A 15,661-nucleotide genomic window follows, 5' to 3' on the forward strand; every position below is an offset into this window, starting at 1 on the left:
TTTTTCATTGCTCTACTAGCTCCGAACTATGTCAATTTTATGATATGTGAACTTCTGGCTGGCTCAGGAGTTCTGGGAGTTGAAGTCCACAGGTCATGAAGTTGCCACGCGAACAGAAGTGACCAAACGCTATCTTATTTGGACTTGAGGATACCAATGAATCTGACAGCATCAGAAAGGTTCACAACATCATCTATGAATTCCAGTCATCAACCATCTCTCCCAATGAAATCATCGACGTTTCCCACCCTGGCCCCAAGATCAAGAACAGAGATGGCTCAATGGCCCCACACTTCTACAAATTCATTTACAGGAGTGAAATCAACAAGCGCAAATGCATCTCCACAAAAAACACACTCACCAAGCTGCACAAAGAGTAATGGGCAGCCAAAAATTTTACTGCCACACTGTGGGTGTGGCTTATTTTGTGGGTGTGGCTTAATGGTCATGTGAATGGGTAGGAGTGGCTTGCCAGCCATGTGACCAGGTGGGAGTGGCTTGAACGATCATAATCGTTCAAGTGAACTGTTAAGTCCTCGACTTACAACCTTACCAGTATTGCTCGCTGGGGTGACAATTTGCTTCATGTTTCCCATGCTCTCCTTCCTGGGTTGCCCCCCACTGCCTCAGGCTGGATAGCTAGGCGAACTTCTGCTTACACCTCAGGTGGGAAGTGGCCATGTGAGGCTGGAGGAAAGTTGGGCAGGAGAGAGGGAAGCTTGTCCGAGGCCAGCAAGGAGGAAAGAGGAAAAAAGCAAGGAATGCAGACGCAGCAGTAGCAGGGGAAAAAAGGAGAGCTGAGCCGAGACCAGTAATCCAGGAAGTGACAGCTGGAGCTGCACACGCATCTTCATTTCCGCCGGTGGAACTGTGTTCCACCCTGCCGTGCCTGCTGCCCACCCCTGTGCACAAACCATAAGAAACTTTGTTCATGACCCGACTTACCTATACAGTGGAACCCCGACATAAGAGCTGCTCTACTTAAGAGCAACTCGAGATAAGAGCTGGAGGGGAGAGATATTTTTGTTCTACTTACAAGCCCAAATTCGAGATACAAGCGCCAAGGAGCTGTCTCCTGAAGCCAAACGCTAACTTCCGCGTTCGGCTTCAGGAGACAGCTGCGAAGCGGCGCACGTGTTTTAAAAGGTTGCAGCCGGCCCTGGGGGGCTCGGGGGGGTGCTTGCAGCTTTCTTTCTTGCTCTTTTTCTTTCTCTCTTTTACCTTCCATTCCTCTATTTCTTCTTTTCTTTCTCCTTCCCACCTTCTTCCCTCCCTCCCTCCCTCCCTTCACTCATTCCTCTCTTACTCTCCCCTTTCATAAGTTTCCTTGCTTCCTTCCTCTGTTCCTGTCCCTTCCTCCTTTCTTTCTTTCTTTCTTTCTTTCTTTCTTGCTTGCTTGCTTGCTTGCTTGCTTGCTTGCTCTTTTTCTTTCTCTCTTTTACCTTCCCTTCCTCTATTTCTTCTTTTCTTTCTCCTTCCCACCTTCTTCCCTCCCTCCCTCCCTTCACTCATTCCTCTCTTACTCTCCCCTTTCATAAGTTTCCTTGCTTCCTTCCTCTGTTCCTGTCCCTTCCCCTCTTTCCTTCCTTCCTTCCCACCCTCCGTCCATTCATTCACCCATTCCTCTCTTGATCGCTTAAAGCCGGTCCCTGGTGCAAAAAGGGTTGGGGACCTCTGTCCTACAGGATTGGGTGGCAGAGAAGTTGAACATATGTAAATTTAAAAGTTTAAGAAAGTTTACAAGTTAAGTGAAAGAAACTTCATTATTCATTTATATGTACATGTACATTTCTTCATTAAAAACATGTCTTTCTGCATAATTTAGACTAACTTTGTGAGTTTTTTGAGGGCTGGAACCAATTAAAATTATTTACATTAATTCCTATGGGAAAAGTCGTTCGAGATAAGAGCTGCTCGACTTAAGAGCCCAGGTCCGGAACGAATTAAACTCGTATCTCGAGGTACCACTGTACTACAGAGTTCCCATGTCTGTGAACTCTGCTCAGAGATCAAAAGACGCCAGGACAAAGGAAAGTCTGACCTGTACATAGTAGCCAACCCCTGTTTAGAGGCTTGCACTTTGTATACACCTGTTTGCTATTCATTATTACAATGTTTTCTATAAAGGAGAAATCTGAAGAATACTTTCATACACACAGTTGCACTGCGTCTTTTCACTGATCTGTAAAAAGGATGTTGAGACTTCAGAAAGAGTCCAGAGAAGAGCCACAAAGATGATTAGGAGATTGGAGGCTAAAACATATGAAGAATGGTTGCAGAAACTGGATATGTATATCACAAATGCAAATACATACTGATAGCATAATAAAATCTTAAGAACTTTATTTACCAGATGGCCTCTGTCTTTTATGGCGACATATTCAAAATTACAGACCACAAAAGCAGTGATATACGTAGACATTTTCAGGGTTGTTTCAAATGTTGTGATAGTCCAGTTAATTGGTGTAGTTTCATTCCTCAAAACACTCAGTGCACTGTCATTCACATCTTTATACTCAGATACACCTATTTAAAAATAAAGAAGCAAACCAAATATATATGTTAGCTTTTTTTTTCTTTCAGTCACTTTTTGGCTTCTGGTGACTGCCTGCATAAGTCCCCAACTACTTTGCAAGATTTTTGAGACGTGGTTTACATTGCCTTCTTCTCAGAGCTGAGAAAAAGTAACTTGCCCAAAGTCACCCAGCTGGTTGTACATCTAGAATTTGCCTTTTAGTTTCAAACCTGATGCCTTAATCTCTATGTGAAAGTGGTTCTTATGTTAGTTATATAAATAAAATACCATACTTCACAAATAAATAGTGTAGATTATTACTTTCCACATCATATTACATGGCAGACTTGAGGAATCTATAGCCCTTGTCATGTCTTGCAACAATCCCAAAATCATAGTTATCAGCCTTCAATAACAGAAATTTGCAGCAGTTATGATAGGAGGGGGAGATAAAACATCATCTTTTTAAAATAAAGTCGTCAAAAATGAATGGCTAATCACCAAAATACCTTTAAAATTTCAAAAGTCCAGTAATGCAACTACAAAAAGGTGCCTTATTTCTATCATACTACATGCTGATGGGAAAGATAGGCACAATATATTTGCTTCTACCAATAATACACCAATACTTTTTTTTTCAGAGTAGAGAAGATTTAAAACTGTGTTATAAAGGTTAAATATTCCAATCCGCCATCAGCCATGGAACTTCACTAGGTGTTTCTGGATCTGACCATGCCTAACCCTGATGTAGTCAGAATATGAAAGCAGATTCCCCTATCTCCATCTCTCATGAAAACAACCTTCATCTTCTTAGGTGGGGAAAACAAAGTTTTCTGGAATACACAGCCAATTTGAAGCATCTGCGAAAGATACAGGTCAATTCAGAAGCATATATGAAAGTGCTTCCTATGTTGTAGATAGTGGGTGAATCTAGCTTCTATTTTCCCCAAAAGAGAATAAATATTATTGCACTTGTACAATTAATATTTCCAACACAGCAGCAGGAAACACTTATTATAAAGCAACATCAAGTTTGAAGGGTATTTAATTTTCCAATCTGGGGCCACTTGATTATCAAGCACACAGGTTTTTTGGTATTTGTAGCTGAACTCATTGAGATAGAATTTGTTCTAGATGTCATCGCTGGGCATGCAAAACAAATGAAAATAAACAAAAAATATCAGAGCTGAGCAAATAGTTGAGCTTTCAATGTGATGGTATTCTGATTTTACATTTCTGGAGCACCCTACTGTTCAGCCATGGTACTATTGTTGCTAACATAATATTGCCATTTGTTTCGGCTTCAGAAGCTAAAAAGGGATGGGCTTAATTAGTACTTGGATGAGAGATGATCGGGATTTTCCATAACTATGGTCCAAACTTGGAAGTGGAAAAAACATTAGAGAAGAATTACTGTACAATGTTAACACTTCCCTATTGCTACCGAGAAAGCTACAAAATGTTCATGAAACCAGCAGGAGCTGTGCTCAGTTTCAAATAAGACTGTATTTATATTAAATATTTTCTTACCTATAGCTGGCATATTGGAAAGTGCAACATAGCTGGGATGGTGAACAATGCTGATACTAAAGGTAGCTTTCATTGCAGGTTCATCAAAACACGGGTAAACATTTCTTGCAGCTGTTGGTTGTAGCTGTGAAGCAATCAACCACCTAATCAGAATACAAATAGAAATCAGTTGAATGATTTAAAACCGTCGTGCAATCAAAACCAAATATTTGTATAGATACTTTCAAGATGGTGCTCCTCTAATCCAACCCAATAGCCAATGAAGTTATGCACACATAGCCTTAAATCCTTGGCGTCATTATTAAATGATACATGGGACATTAATATCACAATATGCAAATACTTGCTTTCAAGGGCTCCTACGGGTATGAACAGACACGCAGAACTAGTAGAAAAATTTTGATTTTTTTTTTTCCCTTTTTCTCCCTTCTGGACTCCAGGCATGTTTTTCCTATCACAGTAAATGAGGTTGAATGTGTATAATTTTAGAAGAGCTCTATGCGTATGTGTGTGTGTACATGCACATAGTTTATATAGTAGATAATGTATATTTTTGTGTGCTTGTGTGTAATATGTGTGTATACATATGGCATATGAACATAGAATTAAATAGTATATTTTGGATGTTCACTAATATTAAATAGATAGGGAAATTATATCTGTTTGAGGTGAGGAGAGGCCAGGCACCCTAACACTAACCCAAACCTTGATGTGACTGATGTCAAGTTGGCCACCTTTATGCCAGTCACATGACCTTAAAGTCACCCTGGTCATATGATCATCAAGCCACGCCCACCTAGTCACATGGCCAGCAAACAACAACCACAAAATAAGCCACACCCACAGTTTGGTAATAAAATTTTTTGCAGCCCTTCACTGCTTTCACCTTCCTTTCAGCACAAATCACCTAATCTAGCATCTATAATCAGCCTTTACAATACAACTACATTTGTTCTGACTCACTTAACCTGATGAAATTAAACCTGGTATTCAGTAGACTGAATCATCCACCATCAAGTCCAATAAACAAAATAATCAAGCCAGATCCATTTGCAGGGAGGAGATAGCAATGGCACTTAGACTTATATAGACTTTACATCCTTCTCTAAGTGGTTTTTACAGAGTCAGCATATTTCCTCAACAATCTGGGTCCTCATTTTACTGACCTTGAAAGGATGGAAGGCTGAATCAACTTTGATATTAAAAGACAGATCACAGAAACTGAACAGCAAAACACTACTGTTTTTCACCTATCACAAATCAACGCATTCTAATGCATGATTAAGCTACAGGGTCAAGCCTCCGTCTAAAATGCCCCTCCCCCAAAATTAGATTTCTTAGGTAATGGGTAGCAGGACCATGCTTGAGGCAGATACTCCTAAACAACAAGGAACACCAGGAGAATGATGCCATGGTGGGAACCAAAGAGCAAGAAACACAGATATCTAGGGTACTTTGCACCTACATCTACACCAACAGCATAATTACAGCCCCAGCAACCATATATGCAAGGTTAGAGGTGCCTTCACATGTTCTTCCTCCAATGTGATACATGCTATCATCTGCCAGCAATGCTCCTTTGGATTCAACATAAGACAGATCAGATTTTGCACTAAAGATCAAATGAACACAAGCTTGACATCAGAACTCAACACAAGCATAAAGCAAAACTGGAGTATTTTAATTTTCCAGGATACTCCATAGCAGATCTTCAAGTCTAGAAAAGTGTTGCTTTAACAAAATTGTTCAGCAAGAAACTGAAAAGGTATGGAACACAATGAATCTTTTTCTATACAATTACTTATTGATAGGGTATTTGTAATTGTAATTTGTGTAGTAAAGATAAGAACAAGGGGGCACAATCTGAGGTTAGTTGGGGGAAAGATTAGAAGTAACGTGAGAAAATATTATTTTACTGAAAGAGTAGTAGATGATTGGAACAAACTTCCAGCAGATGTGGTTGGTAAATCCACAGTAACTGAATTTAAACATGCCTGGGATAAAGGTATATCCATCCTAAGATCAAATACAGGAAATAGTATAAGGGAAGACTAGATAGAGTCCCAGTGTTTCCCAACCTTGACAACTTGAAGATATCTGGACTTCAGCTCCCAGAATTCCCCAGCCAGCATTTTCTGGCTGGGGAATTCTGGGAGTTGAAGTCCAGATATCTTCAAGTTGCCAAGGTTGGGAAACACTGAGATAGACCATAAGGTCTTTTTCTGCCGTCAATCTTCTATGTTTCTATGTTTCTAATCTACTTTGCATGTGCCCTGCATCTGCATAACCAATCTATTTTCCCTTCTCTTCCCCCAATTCCACACTTGACCTCAAATGAGGTTCTTGCTGCTCTTTGCATCTGATGAATTAAACAGCAGGTCACGAAAGCTTATGCCTTTTTAATAGAAAGCATTAGACAAATTTTTCATTTTAAGACCATGTTCTGCTTTATTTTATTTTTTTTATTTCACTGTTATAAAGTTTTGTTTAGTTTATCATGGCTGTTTTAAATTTTCCACTCTGTAAGCCTCTGAGAGAGCCATTGGAGTACGCCAATTGCAATTCTTTATTCTTTCAAGGATCCAGGTACACACACACCTGGCCAATAAAAAAAGATTTTGGAGGTTGAGTCTAAGAAATGTCATTAAATGTTAAACAAAGTTTTTTTAAAAAGTTATTTTGCTATTGTAAAACCAAAGCCACACCCTCACAATAAAACAAACCAGCTGAGGATTCTATTGTTAAAGAGGAGGATGGAACATGAAGATAAGCAGGCAATTCCTGTGCTGGATTAGCGTGGAATGCCTGAAGTTTCTCAATTTATTAGCAAAGTTTCCTCATTGAGGCTGTCCACCCCTCACTCACACCCACACCAATCCGTATGTGAAGAAATTAGGGTTTCCTTGTGGTTTTTGCTGGAACAGCATTAAAAGCGCTTTGGGGGCAGCAGAAACTTCACAATTCTTGCAGCACACAAGCTGATCTTATTTTATCTGTGCACATGGGGGAGTCTGGGGGGGAGGAGGAGAGAATTTGTAGCTTCAATTCATTATTTTTTCCATTACAATATTAGTTTAGTTTAGTTTAGTTTATTTAGATTTGTATGCCGCCCCTCTCCGAAGACTCGGGGCGCCTAACAACAATAAAAAACAATGTAACAAATCTAATATTAAAAAGTAATCTAAAAAAACCCAATTTAAGAGACCAATCATACCAACAAACATACCATGTATAAATTCTATAAGCCTAGGGGGAAGGGAGAAAAAAAATTCAATTCCATATGCCTCATAGTTCGTGTTATAGTTGAAACTCACCCAGTTTTAAATGTACCTTAATGGGCTGCCTGACAATTTCATATATAGGAAGTTAACAAGAAGATGCAGAAAAGAGCAACCAAAATGATTAGGGGAGTAGAAACTAAAACTTATGAAGAGAGATTGCTGGAACTAGGCATGGATAGCCTAGAGAAAAGAAGAGCCAGGGGGGACATGATAGCAGTCTACAGGTACTTGAGGGGTTGCCACAGAGAGAAGAGGGTCATGCTGTTTTCCAGAGCAGTAGAGGGCCAGACGAGGAACGATGGTTGGAAGCTGACCAAGGAGAGATTCAACCTACAAATAAGGAAGAACTTCCTGAAGGTCAGAGCAGTCAACCAGTGGAACGGTCTCCCAGCGGAGGTTGTGAACTCCCCAACTTTGGACATTTTCAAGAGGAGATTGGACTGTCATTTGGCTGGGGTGCTGTAGAATTTCCTGCCTAAGCAGGAGGTTGGACTTGATGACCTGCAAGGTCCCTTTCAACTCTAATTAATAAATAAATAAACAAACAAACAAACAAACAAACAAACAAACAAAATTGTATTCATCTGGAGTTCTAAAGCTTTGCATAGTAACGCATGGCTATTTCAGTGATTAAATTACGGTAGGAAAGACAGGTCAGTGAACTATAGATCATATTTTACACATCATGGCAATTTATATTTTACATAAGGTCTTTTTAAAGCAGCTTTAAGTATATAAGTATTGTACTATTAATATTGTGCTTAATGTTCCCAGGCAGAAAACTTCCATGCTGTGTTTGATTTTGATGTAAAATTGTATAAACCCAGAAAATGTAGTTTGTTAATCATGATTTATAAGAGGGTAAGTTGCAGCCCTGGAAATCACCATCACCCATCCTAACTGTTCACTTCACCCTAACTGTTGAAAAGTAAAGGTACAATTTCCCACCATCTTGATGTGGGAAACATCATCAATGTCAGGGTTCCAAACAGCATCCAAATCTAAATCAGGGTCCGAGACAAAGCATTCCTCAAAGTTCCAATTTATTAGGTGAGCCATGTTGACACATCTGGGAGCAATCTGAATCTAAAACTGTGGGGGTTTCGCCACCCAGTTTCAAATTCATTCCCTTGCTTTCACACCCACAAGTTCATCACATTGACCAGTCTCCTTCTGCCAACATTTACTCCCATCAGCTTCTGGGCAGGTACCAAACAAAGGACGACCTTGAGCATCTAGAAGGAATTTGTTATGTGCATTTTTACATCCCTCATGCACCAGCCCCTCCAAAATACAGTCTAAAGCATAATATGCACAAATAATATGCACAAATACAGTCTAAAGCCTTATACTATTATTCTTATTATTCTTATTATTCTTATTATTCTTATTATTCTTATTATTCTTATTATTCTTATTATTCTTATTATTCTTATTATTCTTATTATTCTTATTATTCTTATTATTCTTATTATTCTTATTATTCTTATTATTCTTATTATTCTTACTATTATTATTATTATTTTATTATTATTATTATTATTATTATTTATATTATTATTATTATTATTATTATTATTATTATTATTATTATTATTTAGACCTGTATGCTGCCCTTCTCCAAAGACTCGGTATGTGGCAAGACAAAATCTCCAAGTCAATGATGGCTTCAGCCTGGCAATCAAACTGTGGTGTAGACAGGTTCATTCTCTCTCTTTCTCTCTCTCTCCCTCTCCCTCCCTCCCTCTTCTTCATTCTCTCTCTCTTAGGAATTCCCAAAAGTTCCTTCAAAACACCAGCTCCCCTTCCACATACTGTATGCAGTATGATTTGATCTACATTGTGGTCCTCAGTTTCAGGGGTAAAATATTAGTGCAGGTAGTCCTCCTTTAGCTGCCACATTTGGGACCAACAAAACATTGCAGGAACAAAACTTACAATTTTACTGCCAGTTTCTTCATTGATTTAGCTTCTGAGACGCTGTGAATGTTGCAAACGACAATCATATGAGGGCAAGATACTGCAATGGTGCTAAATGCCTGCCAGTTGTGACGCATTCAAAGCTCAATCACATGACTGTAGGAATGCTGCAACAATTGTAAGTTTTTTAGCACAATCACAAACAGTTGTCAAACGGAATAGTTGTTAAATAGGGAGTACCTCAGTGGTGAAATCCTACTGGTATATTCAGGTGTACTGGTAGTGGCGGTTGCCAGTGGTTCGGTTGTTAACCCCCTGAGGATGTGCAAAGCCCTCTGCACATGCGCAAAGTCCTACATGTGATGGTAGCACACAAAATGCATGCTTCTGAACCAGTAGGAAAGATAAGTAGATTTCACCGCTGGAATACCTGTATTACTTTTGATTGCAAAAAAGTTACCCAATTCTATGTTATGTATTAGCACTACATAGGAATCCAGTCAACTGCAGAGTAGTCAACACACCATGCTCAATGCATCAGTACTTAGCAGAATATATGAGCCCCACCTCTAATATATAATTCACAATTTTTATTTGTTCAAGGAAGTAAAGGATGAACCTGGTCCAACCTAGTGTTTTCCAGATGTGCCAGATGACAATTCCAGGAAAGAATAACCACACATGTCAGAAAGAGTGCCAGGATAGGACAGAGTGGATTAGCTATTAGCATGCTTCAAAACATGCTGCTATTTGGACAGCAAACACACTGCCAAAGGAAGAGAGGAGTTGACCTTATGTCTCACTTGCTCAGGAGATAAAACAACATGGATTGTCAAGAGCATTACAGGAAAAGAAAGCCAATTTCAACAAGTTTTCAAATAAAAACAATGCTCGCCTTGTGCATATAAATAACAAACATCTTGACTTCAGGCTTAGTGTATCTTGCAATGTGTCACTGCTCATTCTTGCCTCCTCTCCTACTAATTTGCTACAATCTGTTCTGTCGAGCTCTCTGGTAGAATCCTCCCAAAAATGCCCAGATACAATTTCAGACATACACACGTTTGAAAATTCAAAACAATGTTCTTTATACCGAAAAATGCAAATAAACAAAGCCCTCTTTTTGTATAGCAAAGAGCACTTGTCTCCAAACAAATTGGTAATTTGTACAAGTCCCTTATCAGTTCAGTGATACTTAGCTTGCAGCTGTGAGGCAATTCACAGTCCTTATTCTTTCACAAAGTGAAACACACTTTGTTCTGTTTTAGTTTCAAAGTGGGGGAAAATCAGCACACAAAGATCAAAGTCAGCAAAGCAGTCATGAAACACAACAATCAGATAATCCTCCACAATGGCCAAACCACAGGCTGCTATTTATAGCAGCCTCACTAATTACCACAGTCCCACCCAACCACAGGTGGCCTCATTTTCTTTGATAATAATCTCTCAGTTGTTGCTGCCTATGCATCGCTCTCCGCATGCGTGGCTGTATCATTAACTCTTGTTCTGAATCCAAGGAGGAGCTAGATAATTGATCTCCTTCTCAGCTGTCTGCCACACTCTCCTCCTCCCTGTCACTAATGTCTTTTTGGTCAGAGGAGCCTTCATCATCAGATTCCACCGGGGCCAAAACAGGCCTGCAGCATGTGAATGTCTCCCCCACATCCACAGTCCTTGGGACAGGAGCTGGTCCAGAGCTAACCACAACACAATCTCTCTTTTCTTTTGCAACATTCTATGGGAGATTATTCTGAAATTTATTTTATTTATTTATTGGATTTGTATGCCGGCCCCCTCCGAGGACTCTACTGCGATGTTTGCAGCTTTAGAAGTTGTTTCCTCCAGCCCTGTTTCTGCATACAATTCTTACCAGTGATTTTGACATTCCTTCCTCCTTTTCCAATGAAATAATGGTTAAGGTGCAGGCCTAGAAAGCAAGAGACTCTGAGTTCTAGTCCCGTTTTATGTTCGAAAAAGTGGCAGAGTGACCAATCACTCTCTCCCAGCCCAAACCACCTCTAAGTTTTTAAGTTCCTTAAAAAGTAATGAAGAGAGGATAAAAATCTAACAAATACATAAATCATTTGTGAGAATGATATCCTTCTAAAGGAGAAGGAGTGCTGACTGCCTTGTCACATGTCTTACACCAGTGTTTCCCAACCTTGGCAACTTGAAGATATTTGGACTTCAACTCCCAGAATTCCCCAGCCAGCAAGTGCTGGCTGGGGAATTCTGGGAGTCGAAGTCCAAATATCTTCAAGTTGCCAAGGTTGGGAAACACTGCCTTACACTACTGAATTTATTTCATTTTTGACCACTTTATTTTTCTCTACTTTTTGGGTTATTCTTCAATAATGGCATAGCCTATGAAATTCTTACCTGTCTCACATGCCAGGGTCATGTGGGAAAATATCAGGTAAATCCATCCATGTGACTGACAGGCAGTGGCAGCAGAAATCACTAAGCAGCTACTTTAGGACAGAAATTTGGGGGCACCAAGGTGCAAAAAGCAGAGGATATCTGGAGAAGAAAGCTGAGACATTCACCTTTCACCCTACTGGCTCAACCTAGTCAACCACAGAAAGGTAGGAAAGTCATCCATGCCTCTCTGATGTGCTCTTTCCATTGGAAATTTTGAAATTGCTTCAAGCTGACCGTGCAAAAATTGCCCCAGCTCTACAATACTGGTGACTTTTGGATGATCTTTCACTTTTTATTTAGAGAAGTGCTGACAGGATTTTGAAAAGCAAATTCAAGAATACACATTTTTCCATTTAATCAATTTTGTCAAACATCTCCCCAATTCACAATCAGAACTCACAATAAAATATTTGAGTGGCTCCTACAAAAATGAGGGGGTCAATCTATTTTCCAAAGCACCAAAAGGCACAACAAGAAACAATGGATGTAAACTAACCTAAGAGAGAAGCAACCTAGGACTAAGGAGAAAATTCTTAACCGTGAGAGCAATCAACCAATGGAATAGCTTGCCTTCAGAAGTTCTCCATCATTAAAAGAGATGGCACAACTATTTGCCTGAAATGTTATAGGGTCCCTGCTCAAGGGAATTGGACTAGAAGACCTCTGAGGTCCCCTTCCAATTTTAGTACAGTACTGTATTCTATATTATCTATGTTCTAAATTGAGTGCTTCATCGCAGAATCAATACAGCTGGCTGGACCACGCATATCTTAAATTCAGGGCCGGCATGATCAAGATGTACCATTGTCCCATCCGGTATCTTATTCTCTCAGGAAGGAACAAGAAGTAGCCAACAGTACATCAGTTATAAAACTTCTTGGGCAACTCCAAGGAGTATCAGCTGATCACAGAAGTGTTACTTAAAGTTAATACCCTTTATAATTTAAAAACATCTGGGTCAACCAGCTGGATGCATTGACTGACATTCATTTCATTCTATTTTGGAAACAAAGTATCAATTTTCTTAAAGAAATTGATATTTATCTTCATGATGATTATGGTATGGTAGCCTTGGTTAGAGTAACTCCCTAGATTGGCATTCTACTTTTCTTTCCCGGACAGGATTCCAGAAACCCTCCCATACTTCCAACTCTTACAATGTTGGACAACACAGTATCAACAGTAGAGACCTTTAAATATCTAGGTTCTACCATATCGCAAGATCTAAAATAGACACCTAACATCAAAAACATCATCAAAAAGCACAACAAAGAGTGTTCTTTCTGCGTCAACTCAGGAAGCTCCTTTGAGCTTCTACAGAGGAATTATAAGAGTTTGTCACCTGCACCTCTATAACTGTCTGGTTTGGCTTGGCAAAGACAGAAACAGACTTCAGACAATAATTAGAATTGCAGAAAAAACAATTGCTACCTTTGTTCCATTGCGGACCTGTATACTGCAAATGACAAAAAGAGGGCTGTGAAAATATTTACAGGCCCCTTGCACCCTGGACATAAATCCTTTCAACTCCTACCCTCAAAACTATAGCTATAGAGCACTGCACATAACAACTAGATACCAGAACAGGTTTTTCCCAAACGTCATTGCTGTGCTAAAGAAATAATTCCCTCAACACTGTCAAACTATTTACTAAGTCTACACTATTATTAATCTTCTCATTGTTTCCATCACCCATTTCCTCCCATTAATGACTGTATGACTGTAACTTTGTTACTTGAATCCTTATGAATTATATTGACGGGTTCCTAATACGATTTGATTGCTTATTTGTTTTTTTAATAGACTTTATTAATTTCCCATTCTTTTCTTTAAAAACAGTAATGCAATGGTATGAGGGTCACCCAGAAAGTAATGCACCAAATATTTTTTTCTTCAACAATTATTTATTGAACACAATGAAACGTACACACAAGAAGGAATGTTTCTTCTACACTCCCTATTTTTCCATGTAATCTCCATTCCGTTCTATGGTCTTCTTCCAGCGAGACACAAGGGTGTGTATGCCCTGTTGGTACCACTCCTTGTTCTGGTCATGAAGCCATTTCTGCACTGTGTGAATCAATCTTTGGCATCTTCAAAATATGTTCCGCGAATAGCATCCGTTCAGATCCATGCAGATTCTCCATAAACTGTACAAAAAACGTTTGTGAATGTTCCCAACAGTTTCATTCTCCACAGTGAGAAATTCAATGATGACACGCTCTTTGTAATGTACATCACTTAGAGACGCCATTTCGAAACACAGCTGCAGGTACGCTATCTGCCTGAGCAAAATTGACACATGTACTCCTGACAATTCAAATAATGTATATCTAAAGTTTCACATTGGTACCATTACCATAGCCTGAGAAATTTGTTTTTGATGCATTACCTTCTGGACGACACTGGTACTTTGTACCCTGAGGATCATTAAGTGTTGTATTTTTGATTGTTGATGAATGGATCTTTTCTTTTATGTACACTGAGAGCATATGTGCCAAGACAAATTCCTTGTGTGTCCAATCATACTTAGCCAATAAAAAAATTCTATTCCATTCCATTCCATTCCAAGCCTCCGGGCAGCATGCTTGACAACAAAACTTACCTGGTCTCGCCTTCGTCCTCGTAGCGGTTCAGGAAGAGCCCGTAGTTGTCCGACCCCGGCTGAATCCTCCCCTGAAAGGCGAACCGCAGCTCGTAGAGGCTGCCCGCTGTCAGGTTCTCCAGCAGTTCGAGAACCAGGTACTGGTTCCCCGCGGCCGTCCACAACTCCGACAGAGGGACGCTCCGGGGGGAGTTGCCGGGCGCCTCCTCCAGCGGGCCCCACACCGAAGCGGCCCGGTAAGTCAGCTCGGCGCTGTGCAGGAGCACCGCGGCGGTGGATTCGCGACACCGCACCGTGATGTTCACCTGTCCCGAGTGCGTGCTGGGCTCGGGGAGGCCGGGCGCCAGGTGAGGCCAGAGCAGGAGCGAGTAGTGGGTGGGCGCGACGTGCCGGGGCAAGCGCTGCCGGTCCCAGGGTCCCGGGGGCCGAGTCGGGGGCTCCGCGCTGGCGTTGGCCGGGGGCGTCGTCGCCACGCCTGGGCTCGGCTGGCCGGATTCTTGGGGTCCCCGCGCGCAACGCCCGTAGAGGATCGCCAGCACCAAGAGCGCCAGCAGCAAGGCGGCCGAGAGCAGCGCCAGCAGCAGCGCGGATTTCTTGCCCAGGTAGAAGCCCGAGCGCGCTTTGGCGCTCATGGCGATGCCCGGCTGCCTCTCCGCTGGGGAAGGGAAGGGAGGAAAGGGGGGACGAAGAGCTGCGCCTGAAGACGCGGAGGGGGAGGGAGGGGGGCGCCTCGTTCGCGAAAGAGACGACAAGGAGGGGGCGGAGGCCACTTCGGGGCCTCTTTAGTAACTCAGGACCCAAAATATCGGCAGTCCCGCTTGGCCAAGAAAGTATTCGCTTCGGGCCAGTTTAAGGCAAAACTGGACTCCCGAAATGGCCAGCGTCCCGCTTCAAGATCGAGATCCTCTCCAAGTAGGGCGCTCTCGGTTAAGCGCTCAACGGCGCGAGTCCTGCCACACCCAGAGTCCCATTCTAACCTATCTGTAGTACTGACACCCCACCACCGTCTATCCTATTTCTCCGGAAGACCGAGGAACTCTTGGGGTTGCTTTCCTCGGCCTGTGACCCAGCAGCGGTGGGGGAGGCTTCTCATCCTCCATCCTATCCTATCCTATCCCACCCCATCCAATCTCTTCCCTTTGGAAGAACAGCGGCAGGCGCTCTGAACCGAAGGGTGAAGTGGGTCGGTATGAATAGAGAATGTACTTAACTTGACTTACTTGTCAGCTGGATCCTTCAGGGAAAGGGATGCCGGAGAAGTTTTGGTCCATGAAGATCTAAACTAGCTCTTCGACATATAGAGTAGGTAGAGTAGAGTAGAGTAGAGTACAGTACAGTACAGTACAGTACAGTACAGTAGAGTACAGTAGAGTGTAGAGTAGAAAACAG

The 15,661-nt window shown here is 41.3% G+C and overlaps 1 protein-coding gene across 1 annotated transcript in view; it reads right to left on the reverse strand.

The window, feature by feature from the left end:
* Positions 1–15,294, reverse strand: part of LOC139162482 (aminopeptidase Q-like) — a 51,234-nt gene extending 35,940 nt beyond the window's left edge. Inside the window, exons 1-3 of the mRNA XM_070742882.1 lie at positions 14,273–15,294; positions 4,046–4,188; positions 2,351–2,526 (exon numbers count right to left, since the gene is read on the reverse strand). Of these exons, the coding sequence (XP_070598983.1) occupies positions 2,351–2,526; positions 4,046–4,188; positions 14,273–14,904 (951 nt within the window). The 5' untranslated portion in view covers positions 14,905–15,294. The remainder of the gene's footprint in view (positions 1–2,350; positions 2,527–4,045; positions 4,189–14,272) is intronic.
* Positions 15,295–15,661: the final 367 nt, after the last annotated feature.

This window comes from Erythrolamprus reginae, chromosome 2 (genome assembly GCF_031021105.1).
Source record: "Erythrolamprus reginae isolate rEryReg1 chromosome 2, rEryReg1.hap1, whole genome shotgun sequence".
NCBI lineage: Eukaryota > Metazoa > Chordata > Lepidosauria > Squamata > Dipsadidae > Erythrolamprus > Erythrolamprus reginae.